This window comes from Colletotrichum abscissum (assembly GCF_030869225.1).
Source record: "Colletotrichum abscissum strain IMI 504890 chromosome Unknown Scaffold_14.1, whole genome shotgun sequence".
In the NCBI taxonomy this organism is placed as follows: domain Eukaryota; kingdom Fungi; phylum Ascomycota; class Sordariomycetes; order Glomerellales; family Glomerellaceae; genus Colletotrichum; species Colletotrichum abscissum.
The window spans coordinates 823,371-842,232 of record NW_026850032.1 but is presented as its reverse complement, the minus strand read 5'-3'; the positions used below and the strand labels follow the sequence as shown (position 1 = coordinate 842,232).

Below are 18,862 nucleotides of genomic sequence, written 5' to 3'. Positions count from 1 at the left end.
GCCTTTCCACATATCCATTTTTGGCCTTGGCTTGATGTTGCATATCCTGCACTGGTGTGAAAGGTGTTTAGAGGTTATTATTGGAATTTGATCAAGGGTTTATTCGTCTGGTTCCAACAACTATTCGCCTTCTGTGTCATGAATGACTTGTCACGCCTGCAACTATGCTTGAGTAATGGTCCCTGCAAAAGGGTGCCTTTTACAACATTCCATCTCAACCAACAAGCGCAGGGCCCGGATGGACAACCGTCTATCCCATCATGTACTCATCACCAGTCCGAGCTGGCGGATCATTCTTGCCGTCCGTCATCAGACTCCGCTTAGAAGAATGGATCCGAGGCTACACTAAAGCCCCAAGGCTGGAAACCGGCACTAATTCCGGCCTGGCAGCCAGTGCTCTCTGTAAGCTTCATGCGAGGCGTCATGCTTGGCTTTGTCCAGCGGCGGCAGCCTAGAGGAAGAGGAGGTTGCATCTTTTGCTTTAGGTACCTTGGGATTTAGTAAGTACCTTCCCTTACATACAGCAGAGAGACTCATCTCACTTGCTCCCTTACCTTAGCCACCTGCTATGGGTACTGAGGGCGGCTGAGACTTGAAGAAGTGGCACGCGATCGACCCACCACTATTGGTTGCCGGTACTTGGGACGAATACAGGGGGTGTTTTCGCCCGTGCCATTGAAACTCAACCTTGAAGAAACACCCTTAATTAACACATTGACACGAATCCCTTGAAAGTAAACGCTCCAGCGACGAAAAAAATAACGGACGACGCGTCTGCATCAGAGAAAGCTCGCCAGGCTTCCTCGAGTGTTCGCTTTGTTTAGGGTCTTTTCGCCGGTCTCCAGTGAATCGCTCCATAATCGTCATCGCCTTCAACCCGACGGCCCGAGAAGCAGTTGGCATACGGCATATCCGTGCCGTGCTACACATGCGCCGAGTCGAGCGACGGGACATTCGGCCACCGTCCGCCCCCCTCTGAACGCAATTGCTCTGTGACGACTTTCCGAGAGTTCGCCCTGCTCTTCGCCGACCCTGCGGTCAAATGCCTACAGCTTCGACAGCGACCCTGGATTACCTCAAGGCGGACAGCCCTCCCTGAATCTTCGAACTCCTCCTGATTACCTACCTACCTACCTCTCTCCCCCGACGATACGGCGTGCGACGACAGATTGCGAAATCGCCCGAAACGAAAATGGCACCGAGCGAGCCTATGCTGCCCGCCGCGTTGGCACCACCAGATCATGACCGTCCTCCGAGGAGGTCATTCTCGAGCACCGACAGGCTGAGCGCCTCGGTTGCGTCTACAAATCGGTCGAGATCGACGGTGCGGTCATCCGGATGGCAGGCAAAGATGGGACTGGGCGGCGTTGCGAGGCGGACGCTAGGCATTTCGCTGTTGCTCGTGACAGTGTTGTTGTGGACGATATCCAACTTTTTGGCATCTGTGAGTTTTTGGCAGTGTTGCTTTCGTTGGCGTGAACTGGCGCAAGCTGACAGTGAGGGGGACACAGTATATTTTTTCAGATCATTCTTACGACAAGCCATTTTTTGTGGTGTATATGAATACGTCGGTGTTTGCGGTGTCTCTGATACCCATGTTGGTGCGTTTTCTGATGCTTCACGGTGTCGAGGGTCTACGACGTGAGGCCATGGTGGTCTGGAACGAGCAAAGGTACGGCAAGGACCTTAAGACGGCCGAGGATGAGGAAGACACGGTGGCGGGGGAGCGCCTGCTGGTCGACGATGAGCCGAGCCTGGAGATGGAAGGGTTTGAGACAACGACGAGGGTGGAGCGGCTCACGTTTCGGGAGACGGCCGTCATCAGCCTCGAGTTCTGCATGCTGTGGTTCTTCGCAAACTACTTCGCGTCGGCGTGCCTCGAGTACACGAGCGTCGGGAGCGTGACGATTCTCAACTCGACGAGCAGCGTGTGGACGCTCGTCTTCTGCGCCGTGATGGGGGTCGAGGGATTCACGGCGCGCAAGCTGATTGGCGTGCTGGCGTCGCTGACAGGTATCGTGCTGATATCGACGGTGGACCTGTCCGGGTCGAGCGACGAGAACCGCGGGTCGTTCCCGCACAAGACGACGGGGCAGATTGCCATTGGGGACCTGATGGCGTTTGTGAGCGCCATCATCTACGGACTCTACGTGACTGTGATGAAGAGGCGGGTAGGCAACGAAGATCGGGTGAATATGCCGCTCTTCTTTGGACTCGTTGGACTCTTTAATTTGGTGTTCCTCTGGCCCGTCTTCTTCATCTTGCACTTCACGGGGATGGAGCCGGTAAGTCACACCACGCGCCCTTTCCTCGTGGACTTTGAGAGTGTCTAATCAAGGTTGCCACAGTTCTCGTTTCCTCCTACGGCCAAAATCTGGGCCATTGTCATTGGCAACTCGCTATCGTCCTTCATCAGCGACATGTCATGGGCGTACGCCATGCTGCTCACGACGCCGCTAGTCGTGACGGTCGGTCTGTCTCTCACTATCCCGCTGTCGCTCATTGGCGAGATGATACAGTACTCGCAGTACTCCAGCTGGGTGTACTGGGTCGGCGCGGCTGTGGTGCTCATCTCGTTTCTGTTTATCAATAACGAGAGCCACGAAGACGAGTCAAGCGACAAGAGCCCCGAGGCAGGATCCCGGGGCGTCTCGCAATTATGAGAAAGGATGTTCCTATAGACACAAAGTTGTAATTCGAGAGCAGAGAGAGGCGCGGGGATCTAGACGTGTTGCATGGGCTAGGGCGTTAAGACACGGCGTACGGTGCTTCCCTTGTTGGATTCCGCCTGGAGCGCCGTTGAGACTGAGCTGTTTGCTCAGTCTCTTCATTAATACAATCAACTTGCATCACATCGTGCCAATCAACGCGTGTGAGACCTATCCCTCGTAATCTTGTGTCAATCATTGAAGGTCCTTGTGATAGTATATGAGTAAGGCACGGCGTCAATTTCACGTGGCACGCATGGGAGGGAATGACCTCTTAACGAAGCCCATCTCCATATACCAAGGCGGATGATTCGGAAGAGCTGTCAGGCAAAAAGAGGTGGTCCCGAGTGGAAACGTAATGCAGCTGCGGTGGAGATATTGCATCGCAATGGGTGAACCCGCGGAGTTTTTCTCTATTGACTGGTCGGTCGGTCGGTCGGTGAGAGGATGAGCGCGCCGAGGTCAAGGTGCAGCTGTAGTGTGACTTTGGAAAGACTGGGAAGGTCGGTCGAGCACGACAAGACGGGATTTTGCAGAATCCGATGGCGGATTTGAGTAAAATGCGATGCATGGGGCCTTTTTTTTTCTGCTATCTTCCTTGATTTTGTGAGGGGAGGGGGGGGGGGGAGGGATCTGCAGACGCATGGAGACAGCCGCGCAATCGGATTCGCCGCTTGGTACTTGAAGTCTCCAGAATGTTTTTGAACATATGTGGCACAGTGATCCTATGCTTTCCCCCCCTGCTCTTTTGTTGATAGAGTTGCGGGAAACTGGGAAAGTCTGCTGTGACTTTGATTTGGCGTCTTTGGCATGTGCGGTATCACGGAAGGCCTGGGATTCTTTCTTGGGTTGCATTGAGGTTAGAGGTGGGCAGAAAATGTCGGAAAGCAGTCTGTAAGGGATAGAGTCTAAGAAAATCTCTTGGGACTCTATCTGACTGGATTGCAAACCAAACATGATGCGGAAAGAAGTACGAATTAGTTGGCGACAATTGAAAGGAGGTAAGTAAGGTGTACTCTGTTGACAAGGCGATAAGGAACCTAGCTTGGAAGGTATTAGAGGCACAGGTACACTAGAGAAAGGAGGGATCACCTGTTGGCGCCGCGGGCAGCAAGCCTGAAGGGCGCTTGACATCGTGGGGTCCTGCCAGAGTTGATGGCCCGCAGGAAAGCCGATCGCTGGGGCGCGCTTCCTCCTGCAGATGGCCCAGTCGCTATTCGGTATGCATTGGTCTAATTTATTGTACATGGCCGTGATGGAGGAGCCTACACGAGCTAAAGGGTCCAAGGGTTGCATAACTCGTGTTTCGTTAGTCTGGCCAGCTCCCTGTCCTGCTATTCCCGCCTTCCAGGTTTTCGGAGATCGGGACATAAGACATTTGGACTCATCAAGATGAGAAACGCATCAGGCATGAATATGAAGAAACCATTGGTATCTGTAAAGCGTCCAGAAACGAGGAAAATGGCAAGCCACAGTGGACTGCTTGGCTGCGCAAAAATGTCGGGCATGCGGCGTGGCAGGCAGCGTATCCGTACTGTAGCAATGGGAAAATGTTCGATTGGAATCCAGCCCGATGGATAAAAGTGGTCCCTTACGGGGCGAGACCGCGAATGATCAAAAGCCATAGGACCCAAAGACCCCTGACCCCTGACCAAATGGAGGTCCTCCACAACCCTCGCCCCCCGCCGGGTCCCCCTCTTCGCCCTCGTTTGTTTGCTTGAGGGTACCCGAACCGCATTTCCATTTCCTTCTCGTGAGGGTTTCCCATGCAACGAAAAAGGCGAAATTTGCCATGCCGTGGCGGGGGGTTTATACTGAGGTTCTACGGATGTTCCTCTGGTGTGTATGCTGATATGATTCAAGGCTATGTTAGCTCCTCAGGCACAACTACGGATACTACATGTCCACGAGACCTCGACGCGATGCGACAAAGCATAAAGAGATGACATCAATTTTGGGAATAGTTCCCGTCAGGCAACAGATAACCCCGATCTCCATCTCAGACATCTTCTCTTTCTTTTACCTGCACCTGCACCTGCACCCATCACCCCAAGACCAGACCTGAGCTAACACCCGATACGATCTTGGACGTGGCCCAGTCGATTTTCAAGATTCCATGCTGGAGGTGCGCACTAATAGCTTTCCGAGCTTCTCTCGTCCACATCGTCTCGCCGAGACTAGCTTCTTCCAACCCCGTTTGCCGGGCCCTGCTCTCCTGTCCCCGGCTCCTTTGGGTCTTAAACTTTTCTGTCTCTTCAATACCTTGCTTGTTTTCCCAGCTTGCATGCCAATCAAAGTGGAATCTCTCCGGACAACACTAGTCCCAAGTTCCCAACCCTTGGGGACCTACCCGAACCCTCGACCGCGACAAGAAACAGAAAAATCCAAGTTCCTGGGAAAGTCTCACTCCTCCTTGTGAAGAGCAGGCACATCGCATGCTGGCCCGGGTAACCGACCACTTTTATCAGAGTATCAGAGAGGGATACCTACCGCTAAGGTATCCGTAGCTCCAGCAGGAAAGAAAGCTCTGACGTCGCCGCCTTCTTCTCCATATGGTCGGTACCCTTCCGTCTTTGCCACCCGCTACTTCTCTTAGCCGTTGCTACCTACCCAAAGCGCAACTGCCACTGGTTCAGCCTCTCCCAGGGAAAGAAAAGAGAGAGACACACACTCCCTACTCGATCACTGCCCTCGACAACCTACTGAAGATCGACGCTACCGCTTCCGTTTGTGGTTTTCGTCCGTTCTGTCCCCTTCCAAGGTCCTTCTACTTTATCTTGCGTTACGCCTTGATCTCGCCGAGGAGGCCTCGAGGAGGAGCAGCGGACAAGCAAGTCTTCTAGGACTACTGGCTACCTACTCTTCTGTCTCTGCTCCTGTCTACCATACTATCGGTACACTTTGACTCTCGACTATCAACCACATCACCTCGGAACCTGTGTCACCCCAAGCATTCATTATCCTACTATTCACCGATCTGGACGAGGGGTGCTTGGTTCCCGTACGAATACACCCCCTACGCCACGCCCCTATTTCGTTTTCCTGCACGTTTCCTAGAAGCCACCAGCCGCACCTCTCCGTCACGGGAGGCTTGACAAACAAACGGCGCCGCCCCGGTGCCCGTGACGATGACCTCACCAGCCGCAAAGCCGGCCGAAGATACACAACGTCCCTTGGCCGAGTCTATCGCCGCCGCGACCCGATCTGTCCATGCAAGGCTTAACAAGATTATCATTGCTCGCCTGCCCTTGGCGATCCCACCCCGCGCGGCAGATCCCTCACTCTACGCTTCTGGCCTCCTTCACATCACACCCATTTACGACACCTTTGAGTCACTATGGAAGACCATCGCGGAACCACCACAACTTCTCACACCTGGCGAGGCCGGTGACGACTGTGAATTAGGCCAAGCTGAGCTTACATCGGTGTCGAACGCTGACTCAAACCTACGACACCAACCTGCTCTATGCGAGCGAACTCGCTCGATACTAACGTCGCTGTACCTACCTGGACTCATGCGTTCTGATCGTCTGCGAGCCGACATTGGTTCCATCACCGGATGGTCACCCGATGTTGTAAACGAGCAATTGTCAGCGATCTCTCAGTCAGGGCGCCTCGCTGAGTTCACAATGCACGTTAGGCGCACCATCGAGAAGAAGCCTCATGTCCTCATGGCGTACTCGTACATCTTGTTCATGGCCCTCTTTGCCGGTGGACGTTTCATTAGAGCCACCCTCGAGTCTGCGGGTTCAGAATTTTGGGAGCAGACGTCGTCGCCCGTTCCACCCTCAGAGACACCCTGTCAAGAACGTACACCATCATCAGACACGGCTATTCATACTACAACACCAGTCGACATGGCACGGGGTGATGACCGCGGGAAGATCGAAGTCGGCGCAAAGCACATGCGTCATTCTCTACCCCTGAGCTTCTTCCACTTTGCGACGCCACTGGACGGCGAGGACCTCAAAAAGGAGTTTAAGAAACGGCTAGAGGAATCCGAGCATCTCCTGACACCCCGCGAGAGGCATGACATCATCCAAGAGGCCGTCTGTATCTTTGACAATATGCTGCTCCTCGTTGGCCAGCTGGACAATGTATGCGACACAGATTTGGAACATGGTCCTTCCGTCTTGGAATCATGGGCATCATTGGCACCAGGCGGCCGTCTACGCGACAGTGTGGCCATTGCCAGAGACAGGAAGAGGGAAAAGACGGCCTCGAAGAAATCCGAGGACAGCGAGAAGTCTGATTCGTGGCTCTCCAGGCACACGAGGCAGAAGGCTTGTGAGACTCCAGAGTCTCATGCTTTGAGCGACCTGGAGAAACAGCCCCCGGCATGCTGTCCGGCCTCCAAGTCTATGAGATTCGAGCCGAAGCTTGCGGTGCCAAACAGAAAGGAAAAGGGGCAGACGTTCTCGACAGACGGCGCAGCTAACGCAGCGTCATCTGCAGGAGGCGTGATGTCTAGGCAGGGGCAGCTATCACGCTCTGCCACGTCCTTGATATCTAACATCATCATCGTGGCAGGCTTAGCTGCGATTGTCAGTATTTTCTTTCTAGCAAAGAGGACGGGAACAGAGGGCGTGTAGCAGAAGGGGAGCGAAAGAAGGCATTGTGGCAGCATAGCATGACGACCTCGGCGTTTCGGAGCGTTTTCAACTCAGGATACCTACTGCATGGGATAGATATACGATACCCCCTATTGCATTTTCAAGGTGTTTTGACCTTTTGTTTTTTCCTACGACATGGCATAGCAGTAGATGGTCTGTGACGGACTTTTAAGACTTTCAGAGGTTAGATAGAAGGGCTGCTAGACAGCATATTCCGAAACAAGTCTCCCTCGTAGTGGCATACGTGTTTCCCAGTGAACTGAGTGTTGCTTTCTGACATGTCTCATTATGTGTAAGGGGCTTTTTATCCCGTGAGTGCTATGGTATCTAGAACCCCCCAATCCAGTCCGGTCCAGTATAATGCAAAGCGATGCGATGCCATTCTATGCTACTTCCTCATGCCAAGCCAATCCGAACTCAACCCCCCGTCTTTTTGCTCTTGTACTCTCTCATGTTGTAACCCGTCCAAATCAATGCTTTCAGAAAAAAGAGAAAAGAAAAAAACTCCCAACGCGCCCCGATCCAGTTGACTCCTCTCCGCGCATATACAAACCGCACAAAAACGGCCAGACGATGAAGTCGGCCTGTCAAACTCTCGTCATGAAAAAAAATAAACAACTCATGACCTCTTGGTCGTCTAGAATAGCCCAATCCAGACGCATGCTTCTTTTCTCACCTTTCTTTTCTTTTTGCTCTGTCTTTTGTTGGGTTTTTGGATCAGCACTCAGAGTGCGAGTCGCAGTCCTCGTCCCAGTCGTCCGCAACATCAGCCCAACCAGCCATGTGGCGATTGCCGCCAAACTCGCCTCCAGTGCGCAGCTCCCACGCGTCGCGGCCACCACCACGGCTGCCATCGTCGTTGCCCTCTTGCCAGTGGCGCACCATGTAGTCGTCCGAGATGGTCACGAGCTTACCCTCGTTAGACCAGCTGAGACCCGTCACCTCACGACGGTGGCCGCGGATGAGGGGCGTGCCGTTGCGGATGATGGGCACCTGAGCTCCGCCACCGTTGACAGACTTTGCGTGGGACGATGACGTAGTTGCGCTTGACGAGGTGGACATGGTTTCCGTTGCCGGAAGATGACTCTGCGTGTCCCAGTACTCCCGCATGGCGCGCTCGTCGGTGGGAAAGACAACCGCGCACTTATCGGTGCTACCGACGGCGAGAAGCTCGTTGCCGGAAGCCGATACAGGGCGGAGAGCTCCGCGCACGTAGAAGCTCTTGACGTGGAAAAGGTCGTGCTTGAAGCCGTACAAGGGGGCCAACCCCTGCATAGCGGAACCAGCCCGTTGACGCGGAGGTCGAACGGAAAGTTCAGGGGCATGGCCGAGCATGAGGTGCGAGGTCGAGTACGCGTAGACGGTACTGTCCTTGCACACTGCGTACAGGCGGGCCGCGTCACTGCTCAAGGCGAGAGACGTAAGACCGTAGGGCCGCCAGCGATGGGTCGCCGGTTCGGCGGTCACCGCTAGGGGGACGGCCTCCTTGTTGCGCGGGGTTATGTATCGCGTATCCCACAGCTTGATACAGGCATTTGCCTCCGAGGCGGAGAGAAGCAAGTGCTCACGACCCTCCGGCATATACTGCAGCGCCGTGACGGATGCTGGTGATGTAACTCCATGGATCGTACGATCATGAGCATTGTCAAGGGTGTTAGTCGTTCGGGCCCACAGGGGGTTGCGGTCTCTATCGCGGTGCACGATACCTTCCGGGCCGCGAGTGGAGAATGCAGCAGCCGGTGCCATGGAACATCGCAGATCCCAGATCTGAATCTTTCCGTCGCGGTCCGACGTGGCCACAACGTTTCCATTGGCCTGGCCAGGTTGAAATTCGACACGGCGCATCGATTGGAAGTGACCACCATTCAGTTCCACAGCAACCGTCTGCGACATGACGTCAAAGATTTTGCCGGAGCGGTCACCGCATGCACTTGCCAAGCGAAGATCGTCGTTCGAAAAAGCGAGGTCCATAATGGCATTCTCGTGGGCCTGGATGACAATATCAACCTTTGTACGGGGTACTGCTCCCAAAGGGGTTGTGGTAGTGTCGAAGAAGCGGATGAATCCCTCTTCGTCACCAATCGCCGTCATTGGGGCATCTGCGAGGCTTAGTTTAAGTTCAAGGACTATGACTTAGGGACACTCACTGTGACAACTTGCCAAACTAAAGGGAATGGTATTCGCTTGCGTCAGATGCGCGTTGCACATGTGGACGTCAGTGCTTCGGCTCCAGAAGGATGCCGTATCTGCCCTCGAATCTGTCGATGTTAGTTACAAGCCATCATTTGCAAAAGTGAACAACTCACCAAACGCAGGATACTCGAGATGCTCACGCCCGGGGCGGGGTGTGCTACCCTGCTCCCGGAGCAGCAGTTGAGCATCAAAGCCCCGGTTGCGGAGCTTAATCACGGGTTGTGGCCGGTACTCCGGAACAATCTGGGATATATTAGTCTATTTGGAACAAATCGTCGGGGATCAAACATACAGGCTCATCCTTTGGTGGCAGAGGAAGCTTAGTGAGAGTTTTAACGGCCTTTCCTCTGCTAGAAGCGAGAATCCCTGCCCGGTTGCACTTGAAGTAGTCAATCAGCGTGGACCTAGGCCGAAGACCCTCATACCCCGAGGTCGCAAAGTTGCTAGCAGTCAAGGAGCTAAGCCTCCGTGCAAACTCGTCTGGCGTTACTTGAGGTCCTGTCGAGTACGTTCTGCCCAAAGCTGCCGTTCGACTAGCCGAGGGCGAGAGTAACTCCGGAGAACCCATAGGATGGTCCTCGGAACGAGCATTTTCATTTTGTTGCAACGGTGATCTTGCGATAGGACTTCGGCCGAGAGGATAGTCTTCTTCCAAATCCTCCGGTTGGGTCCTTGAACGCTTCGTGTCTGAGCCGCGGCTTGACTGTGGCAACTTCATGGGTATAGCGTTGACGACACTCCGCTTCCGCTTCCTCGGGCCATCTTCGCTACCAAAAGGAGAAAGCACACTGCTGCTGTGATTCGAAGTCGGTGATATCGGTTCGTTGAAGCGGGGGCTGGATCGTGGAGGTGTCGGTTGAACGTTGAGTGCAGGACTGCGTAGCTCGCCAAGGGCTGGTCTTTCCCGAGATATCTGTGAGGGCATCCCGCGAGGGGTGAAGAAACGACGAAACTTCCGGGGAGTCAGGATAGACTTCTTCTTTTCCTTTCGAGACATCCGTGACGGCGGAGAGGAAGGGAGGGTGGGAGAGGATGCCGGAACGAGGCCATCGCTCGGTGGCGGACTGGCCATGCCGCCGTGATAGACCATGACGCTGGGGGTGGTGGTGGTGGTGACGATGACGATTCGGCTTCAGACTCAATGGCTACCTAATAGTATAAAAGAAACAGACGACAGACAGAAACGTCTTTGAGAACAGAGAAAGAGAGCGTGTGGTCCGGCAGGCGGGGTGGTGAGGGCCGAGTTTGAGCAGTCAAGGTTGAAGCAAGGTATCTAGTTGTGGTAGGTAGGTAAAGCTCTTGACGTCTTACTTGCCCGATCGAGACTCCCTCTTGACCCTAGCGCAGCTCTCTACGCGACAAGGTCGCGGTGCGCGCGTGGTGAACGCGGAGACCCACCTGAGGATGTTTAATGGAATTGGCATTCCATCCGATGAACCGAGCGCGGGACACCCCACATTGCCATGCGCTAGTGATATCTCCACGTGATTCTTATCGCTCCCCTGCAGCTCCGCTAAAAAAATTCTGAGAGAAGGGACGTTGCGAAAGTCGAGGCGGCGGGGCGGGTCCGAAATTCGATAATCCTGCAGAGAAGGACGCCCTTTGGCTGCAGAAGAGCTTCCCAACTCTCGCAAAGACTACCCCGTGCATCTCGACTTGGCCTCGCCTTCCAGACAAGATGGCGATCCAGAAGAAGCACGGAAAGGGACGTTTGGATAAGTGGTACAAGCTTGCCAAGGAGAAGGGATACCGCGCCAGAGCAGCGTTCAAGCTGATCCAGCTGAACAAGAAATATGGCTTCTTAGAGAAGAGCAAGGTCGTCGTCGATCTTTGCGCTGCGCCTGGTGTAAGCTCCTTCACGTCAATGATAACCCAATCGCAAAGATTTTCTTGCTAACATTTCACAGTCATGGTGTCAAGTTGCAGCGGAAACGTGCCCCGTCGGCGCCCTGATTGTCGGTGTCGATCTGTCGCCCATCAAGCCAATTCCCAAGGTCATCACCTTCCAAAGCGATATTACGACCGAGAAATGTCGAGCCACGATTCGATCGCATCTCAAGACATGGAAGGCAGACTGTGTTCTCCACGATGGTGCGCCCAACGTCGGTACTGCGTGGAACCAGGATTCGTTCAACCAGGCCGAGCTGGTGCTGCAGTCGATGAAGCTTGCGACGGAATTTTTGGCTGAGGGCGGTACCTTTGTCACCAAGGTCTTCCGATCCAAGGACTACAACCCCCTGCTGTGGGTCTTCAACCAGCTCTTCACAAAGGTCGAGGCGACCAAGCCCCCTTCCTCGAGAAACGTGTCTGCCGAAATCTTCGTCGTCTGCAAGGGCTTCAAGGCCCCGAAGCGCATCGATCCCCGATTCCTCGACCCCCGTGCCGTCTTCGCCGAGCTCAAGGACGCGACCCCGAACAACGAGGCCAAGGTGTACAACCCGGAGCAGAAGAAGCGCAAGCGTGAGGGTTACGAGGAGGGTGATTACACACAGCACAAGGTCGTCTCCGCGAGCGAATTCATCCAAACCGCTGACCCCATTGCAATTCTCGGTCAAACCAATCAGTTGTCTTTTGACCAGCCGGCAAACGGAGACGTGGCGCTCGCCGCGCTGGACAAGCTTCCTGAAACGACAGACGAGATCCGCAGGAGTTGCGCAGACTTGAAGGTCCTCGGAAGAAAAGAGTTCAAGCAATTGTTGAAATGGCGTCTCAAGGTAAGGGAAATCTTTGGTTTCCCAACCAAGAAGACGACGCAGGAGAAGAAGTCCCTGCAAGATCAGGTGGGCGAGGAGGTCGCAGAGATCGAGTCCATGGACGAGGAGCTGCGGATTCAACAGGAGCTGGAGGCGCTCAAGAACAAGGACGACTCCAAGAAGAAGAAGGAGAGGAGGAAGGAGAACGAGAAGAAGCAGAAGGACATTGTGCGCATGCAGATGAACATGACGGCGCCAATGGACATTGGTATGGAGCAAACCGGACCCCTCGGCCCGGACGCCATGTTTGCATTGAAGACAGCCGACAAGGCCGGCGGCATCAACAAGATCTCCCGCGGCAAGATGGCGCTTCTCAAGGAGAGTGAGAAGAAGTCCAAGGAGGCCGAAGCCGGGATCGTGTACTCAGACTCCGAGAGCGACCCAGAGGAGGACCGCCTCGAGCGCGAGCTGGACGGCATGTACGACAACTTCAAGGAGCGCAAGGCGGCGGCCGATGCCAAGTGGCGCGCCAAGCGAGCTCGCGAAGAGCACGAGGACGGCGAATGGGAGGGTGTTTCGGGCGGCGAACAGAGCGACAGCGATGAGGACATGGAAATGGACTCTGACAGCTCCGACGATGACGAGGACGAAGATGACGATGCGAGCGGAAAGCCCCTGGTGACGGACCTGGACAGCACAGCCGAGAGCGGTAACCTATCGAAGCGCGCATCGGCTTTCTTCGGGCAAGATATCTTCAAGGATATCGATATGGGAGATGTTGACGACGAGGACTGGGGCGTCGACAACAAGCCTGCTGAAGAGGAGCCAAAACCGAAGAAGGCCAAGACAGAAAAGGAGGACAAGAAGAAGGCAAAGGAAGAAAAGGCCAAGGCAGCTGAGGAAAAGCAGAAGGCTAAGGACGAGAAGAAGAAGGCGGCCAAGGAGGCGAAGCAGAAGGCTTCCGACGGCTTCGGCTCAGATTCCGAGAGCGAAGACGATGCCGGCTTTGAGGTCGTCAAGAACCAAGAGGAAGACTGGGAGAACCAGGAGAAGAGACGGCCGGACGGCAGACTCGGTAAGTCCAGCTGCCTACCTCTGGACCTCTTGTCCAATCCATCGTGGAGAGAAGAACAATTTGTACTGACAAGTCACCAGACATCGACATCATCACAGCCGAGGCCATGACGCTCGCCCACCAGCTCGCGACGGGCGAAAAGACCAAACAGGACCTCATGGACGACGGCTTCAACAAGTGGGCCCTCAAGGACCGCGACGGCCTTCCGGACTGGTTCATCGACGACGAGTCGAAGCACGACAAGCAGCAGAAGCCCATCACCAAAGCCGCGGCGGCGGCCATCCGCGAGAAGCTGCGCGCCTACAACGCGCGGCCCATCAAAAAGGTGCGCGAGGCCAAGGCGCGCAAGAAGTTCAAGACGGCGCAGCGCCTCGAGAAGCTCAAGAAGAAGTCGGACTCGCTTGCCAACGAGGAGGGCATGACGGAGAAGGAAAAGGCCGAGAGCATCGCCAAGCTCATGGCCAAGGCGGGCAAGGTCAAGAGGAGACCCAAGCCTACTCTTATCATCGCCAGGGGTGAGTCTTTTTTTTCCCCTTTCTCTATCAAAAGCATCGTACATGTTCTTCCATTTGCTAACCACACGTATAGGTGCCAACCGTGGTATTCAGGGTCGTCCCAAGGGCGTCAAGGGTCGGTACACGATTGTGGATTCACGAATGAAGAAGGACCTGAGAGCGCAAAAGAGGCTAGCCAAGAAGAAGAAATAGACGTTAATGTCGGTAGATTGCCGACCTCATCATCCCGGGATGATGTTCCAATTATGTTTGTCAAAACAAAGCATGGCTGGGAAATCAGGCGCATTAATGTGTTCATGGAAAAAAAGCTCACGGCGGATCTGCGTATGTGTGTAAAAAAGTCTTGGCATGGATGTGCATCATCGTGTGTCTTTTTTGTGCATTATCGTATCGTTAAGTAGAAAAAAGTCGTTAAACGGGGAAAAAAAAGATTTGAGATCACCATGGCTAAATGACGTTACCCCCCGACCGCCATTGTACGCGCGCCTCTATCCAAAGGAGGAAGGGAATCATGAGAATATGCCGCCGCCGGAAAAAAGCAAAACAAAAGTCTGGTACCGAGCACCACATGCTGCATATCTTACAGCAGCTTGAATGAGATCTTGACAAGTGAGGCGGAAGGATGCGAACGCCGTCCTCTTTCTTCTTTCTCCCAGAAACCGTTTGCTCTCTCGCCTCTCGACATCGTACAGCTCTTCCTGCGCCTGCATGTGTATTCGTACCGCCGTTTGTAGAACCGAAGGGGGAAGGAAAAAAACGCCGAATGCTGTCCTGCGAAATGCAAAATGCCTCCTCTTCTTTTGCCACCGCCGCCGCCGCCACTGCCGCCGCCATTATAAGCGTGTCATGACTTCGGCCTGGATTCTAGTCGTCCTCCTGCTTGATCCTCACTTCCTGGTCCTGGTCCTGGTCCGGTGCCCGTGGACCCAACATCCAATCTTGCATGGCGAGCCACTCACTCCATTGGGTTTCCGCACTCTGGATTTCCTTTTCGGTGACATTAGATAAAGGTCGGAGGAAGGGAACTTGCTGCTCGCCGTCCATGTCGTAGTGCGACTTCACCTTGAGCCAAGTGTCGCTCTTGGCGGCAAACATGTAGTTGCGGCGCTCAGCTTCGTGCATTGGGCCGATGCCGCCGAGCCAATCGTCACCGAAGAAGCCGTATAACACGGCGGGATAATCGAAACCGGTCACCACCAAGCGCCGAATGTACGGCGTCAGCGTTGCATGCGTAGAAGACGGCAATTGGGCGTTCATTGGCATCTTGCCGGCGGCTCGAGCCGTGGACGGGGTCGAGGGGCCGGGCCCGGCGGGGGAGTTGGGACCGGTGTGTTTGGAGGACAATACCGGGTTGTGGGCCTTTTGAAACGGGAGTTGAATGTTGACAAAGGCTGCCACAGCCTGAATGGGCCCGGTATACTGGGCATGATCCAAGAAATAGCGGAGGCATGATTGGAACTTTGGATACCATTCAAAGATGTCGAATTGGGACTGTTGGAACGGCTGAAAAGGGGGCCCATTGAGCGGAGGAGCACTTTGGTGACCGGTGAAGGCATGGCCTACCTGTGCATACTCAAAGCCCGAGGCTGCGGATGAGCCGCTCGAGTGGTGGTATGCCATGAGTCCTCAACAGGAGGACGAAAGGCTGCTGGGGGAGCAGGTGCCTTATCCGGAATTAGCCCTCGTCGTCGGCGATGACGGCGAATTGGGTGCTGGCAGCCGCGTTCTGGCGGTATCAGACGCTGATAGAACCAGAGAGCGGCAGGCGGTAGCCGAAGAAAAGGGACGGCAACGACTGTTGCGCGACGGGCAGAGGGCGGAGAGGGCGAGTAAGAGAGCTTCAGATGGAAAGAACAACAGAGCAGCCGGACGATGCAACCTCGTACGTGATTGTGTCTAATAACACGGCGTCCGACGAGGTTGCAAGATTTGGTTGCGATGTTGTGTCTTCTGTGTCTTCTGTCTCAGGGTCGACTCGGAGGTTGGCAGAGAATTTGAAAGAAGGTCGGTCGGAGGCACAGATCTGACGCTGATCAGGCAAGGAAGACATGCGGGACGGGGAGGAGAGGGAGGAGCAGGACCACATGCGGAGCCAGACCTGCATGGAGATGGAGTCGGAGAAGCAATGACAGCACCCAACAGAATAAGGGTTCTCGGTCCAGGGCTTGTCAGAGCACGGGATATGACGAGCGAAAGAAACGTCGACGATGGAACATGGGACGGGACGCCGGCCGACTTTAATATACTCTGGACAGTGTGCAAGAAGTTTGCCTGTATCCGTACGAGGGGAGGGGTGGAGGGGAGGAGAGGAAAAAATTATGTACGGGTGAGTGAAATGGTCCCTTGTTTTTCTTTCCCTTGCCTTGCCTTTCTCTTTTTAAGGTGGTGCTTGAGGTTGAGGAAAATGGACGGGGCGCCCACCCCGTAGAATAAGGTACATGATAGGAAAGGAAGGGTAGCAGAGAGAGAAAGGGAAAAGGGACAAAAAAAAAGTATGGCGACGAAGCGGAATGAGGTGGTCGGAGGGTAAGGTACATGCTAGGTGCAGCAGGGGCAGAGCCGAGGAGAGGGTACCTACATCAAAATGTGACATGGCTACCTACCGCAACTTGGGTCGAGATCGCGTCTGCACCCACGGCACACCAATCCGGTGAAGCAGGAGAGGAGGAGGAGGAGCAAAAGGCACACACACACACATACATACATACATGCATACAAGGGGGGAAAGAGGAGGGACGGGGCGGAAACAAGCAAAAGGCGGCGGTGGTCGTTGTGGTCGTTATGTGTGTTCGGTCCGGGCATGGCATGTACCTCTACCTGTTTGTCTACTTGCCCATCCACCGCCCACTCGGGCCTATGGGTATTATGGGTGCGTGATCCGGGAGAATCTTGAGCGTGTAGATAGAAACGTGTGAGGTCAACTGCCTCAGGTAGGACGGAATGAAAATAGGTAGGCGGGATGACAGCCCAGAACAGGAGAAGAAGAAAGTACCTGCGAATTGGTAGGAAGGTAGGCACGGTAGCCCGGTAGTTAGGCAATCCGGTAGGTTTGGGGATAGGTAGCGCGTTGCCATCCCGTTGATAGCGTAGCTAGATAAGTGGGAATGGGGCTAGGAAGTCGAGTAGTGTGTGAGAGGCGTGTGATGTTGGTTGGCGCGGCGCAGGCGCAGGCGCAGGCACAAGCACCGGTATGGCTTCGTGTGGTGTTGGTGGTGGTTGTTGTCGCCGTGGTTGTGGTGTAGTTGCATCTGCATACATCTCACCTCCAGGAACCTCCAGGAACTTCCTTCATTGTGTGCGCAATGGAATGTTTCGCCAGGGAGGTGTGGGAGCACCGACCAGAAGACTGGATGAGGGAGGAGACGGAGAGGCGGGACGAGCCCGGAGGCGTTTGGGTAAGGTATTTGTGGGGTGATTGGCCCGTGTCGACCCTTTTCAGGGTCTGCTCTGCCCTTCAGCGCCTGCGTGAGCGTCTGCCTCTGCGTCTCCGTGACAGTGTGGAAATAGTGTTTGCGCCGGCTTGTCCGTCGTCCTCGCCGCCGTCGGAAGAGAAGGGTGGCACGGATGATGGCGAGTGGAGATGCTAGGTGGTATCCGTACATTGGTAAAGGCGGCTGGCGGAAGGAAATGGGGCCTTCCATCTCATTCTCGGCCACCAACCTAAATCTGTTCAAACTCATTAGTGGCAGAATGGAAGAATGAGAGACAAGACTTACGAAACATGACTGAACGAGAGATCATAGACAAGATGGCAGGGAATTCCGATCGAGGGGCGGGAAACCATCAATATCGACAAATGTCTTCCACAGTGGTCTCACACAATGAGTGTTCGCACTTGTGTCCGTAGAATAAGAAGCTGGAGAATGATCGCTGGGGCATCTTGGTAAAGTATTGCGAGGAAACGGGCACAGGTTTATCGAAATTGGGTAACTGTATCCGTACCCGTACAGTTCTCAACCCAAGCAACCCCGGGCGGAAATGATGGATCATGGTAACCCCAGCCATGGATATTACTGATTGTGCGGATACTCCGGACCGGAATTCCCATTATTTTGTTATGAATCCCATGCCGGATCTGCGATGATCTAGATAGTCAGTAACTGCAACTTTCCTCGAACAAAGAGACAACGCTTACTTGAACTTTGTCGTCGGCGATACGAAGACGCAGGAGGGTTGTGAGGAAGTAGATGCAGAGCAGGGGTGCCAAGGCTAAGCACTTCAGCCGGAGTTGAGGCCGGGAAAGACATCATTGGACGAAGCGTTGCATGAGGCGGTATGAGATGAAGGGCGGGATCCCTGGCGGTTGCCAGTAGGGCGCATCTGTTAGCTGAAGCCTAGGTAGCAGTAAAGACGCTTGGTCGAAAAGATGAGGAAGAGAACACTGGATGCATACCTGTTGCTAGCCTTCCCTTGATTTAGGTTAACCCAAGGTAGGTGACTTGGACAGGTCAGGTTTTTCCTCAGATATCTTAGATTGAGGTAATCGACGTCAGGAAGGGGCGTGAAATGAGAGAAGGTGCCGACTTTGTCCTCCTTTCTTACCTACCTACCTTGTGTGTCTGCCTACCGATACTACGTACCGTACCTAGTGAAGTGCGTACCTACCTTCGAGCAACATCTTCCCCATGTTGGACCAGCAAGCCCGGGCCACCCATACAATCCTAGTACGTACCTCACCTAGCCCTAAGGTACCTAGGTATACGTACCCATGAACCAGCTGCGCAAGGTTCCAGACGTCCACCTGCCTTCCATCCAACCTTGAAAATGACCAAACACATTCCAACTGCACACTTTGTCCCATACGCCATGGCAATTTCTGCCTCTCGCACGAACACGGGAGTCCCGTACCCGAAGCCAAGGTAGAGGGCTCGTTTGTCCGGAGAGACATCTATTGGCTCTCCCATCTCCGCTGTCCGATTGCCTGAGTCTTGACGTAGATGCAGGTTCAGATCTCAGGTACCGCGGAATTCCTGCCATCCTAGTGTTGGACGTCTGTGTCTTACACGACAGTGGAACAAGATCACGAACACACGGGAACCACACACCACCTCCATCCATGAATCAG

General features: G+C 54.4%; 7 protein-coding genes across 7 annotated transcripts; 3 read left to right on the top strand and 4 right to left on the bottom strand.

Annotated features, from left to right (window-relative positions):
• Window positions 1–1,192: 1,192 nt before the first annotated feature.
• On the top strand, window positions 1,193–2,663 carry CABS01_06842 (uncharacterized protein; the record flags this gene model as incomplete). Its single annotated transcript, XM_060540207.1, has 3 exons — window positions 1,193–1,444; window positions 1,512–2,285; window positions 2,349–2,663. 3 exons carry the CDS (start codon window positions 1,193–1,195, stop codon window positions 2,661–2,663), a joined length of 1,341 nt encoding a protein of 446 aa, XP_060403891.1.
• Window positions 1,240–1,597, bottom strand: CABS01_06843 (uncharacterized protein; the record flags this gene model as incomplete). The annotated part of the gene is made up of 2 exons (XM_060540208.1): window positions 1,240–1,480; window positions 1,536–1,597. The coding sequence occupies 2 exons, from the start codon at window positions 1,595–1,597 to the stop codon at window positions 1,240–1,242; spliced, it is 303 nt and encodes a 100-aa protein (XP_060403892.1).
• A 3,173-nt stretch (window positions 2,664–5,836) lies between the features above and the next one.
• CABS01_06841 (uncharacterized protein) lies at window positions 5,837–7,300 on the top strand (the record flags this gene model as incomplete). The annotated part of the gene is made up of 1 exon (XM_060540206.1): window positions 5,837–7,300. One exon carries the CDS (start codon window positions 5,837–5,839, stop codon window positions 7,298–7,300), a length of 1,464 nt encoding a protein of 487 aa, XP_060403890.1.
• A 738-nt stretch (window positions 7,301–8,038) lies between these two features.
• On the bottom strand, window positions 8,039–10,604 carry CABS01_06840 (WD domain-containing protein; the record flags this gene model as incomplete). The annotated part of the gene is made up of 4 exons (XM_060540205.1): window positions 8,039–9,420; window positions 9,469–9,579; window positions 9,628–9,757; window positions 9,807–10,604. The coding sequence occupies 4 exons, from the start codon at window positions 10,602–10,604 to the stop codon at window positions 8,039–8,041; spliced, it is 2,421 nt and encodes an 806-aa protein (XP_060403889.1).
• A 588-nt stretch (window positions 10,605–11,192) lies between these two features.
• On the top strand, window positions 11,193–13,989 carry CABS01_06839 (Spb1 domain-containing protein; the record flags this gene model as incomplete). Its single annotated transcript, XM_060540204.1, has 4 exons — window positions 11,193–11,360; window positions 11,422–13,282; window positions 13,363–13,797; window positions 13,871–13,989. The coding sequence occupies 4 exons, from the start codon at window positions 11,193–11,195 to the stop codon at window positions 13,987–13,989; spliced, it is 2,583 nt and encodes an 860-aa protein (XP_060403888.1).
• A 672-nt stretch (window positions 13,990–14,661) lies between these two features.
• Window positions 14,662–15,417, bottom strand: CABS01_06838 (uncharacterized protein; the record flags this gene model as incomplete). Its single annotated transcript, XM_060540203.1, has 1 exon — window positions 14,662–15,417. The coding sequence occupies one exon, from the start codon at window positions 15,415–15,417 to the stop codon at window positions 14,662–14,664; it is 756 nt and encodes a 251-aa protein (XP_060403887.1).
• Window positions 15,418–16,907: 1,490 nt separating this feature from the next.
• Window positions 16,908–17,399, bottom strand: CABS01_06837 (uncharacterized protein; the record flags this gene model as incomplete). Its single annotated transcript, XM_060540202.1, has 1 exon — window positions 16,908–17,399. The coding sequence occupies one exon, from the start codon at window positions 17,397–17,399 to the stop codon at window positions 16,908–16,910; it is 492 nt and encodes a 163-aa protein (XP_060403886.1).
• Window positions 17,400–18,862: the final 1,463 nt, after the last annotated feature.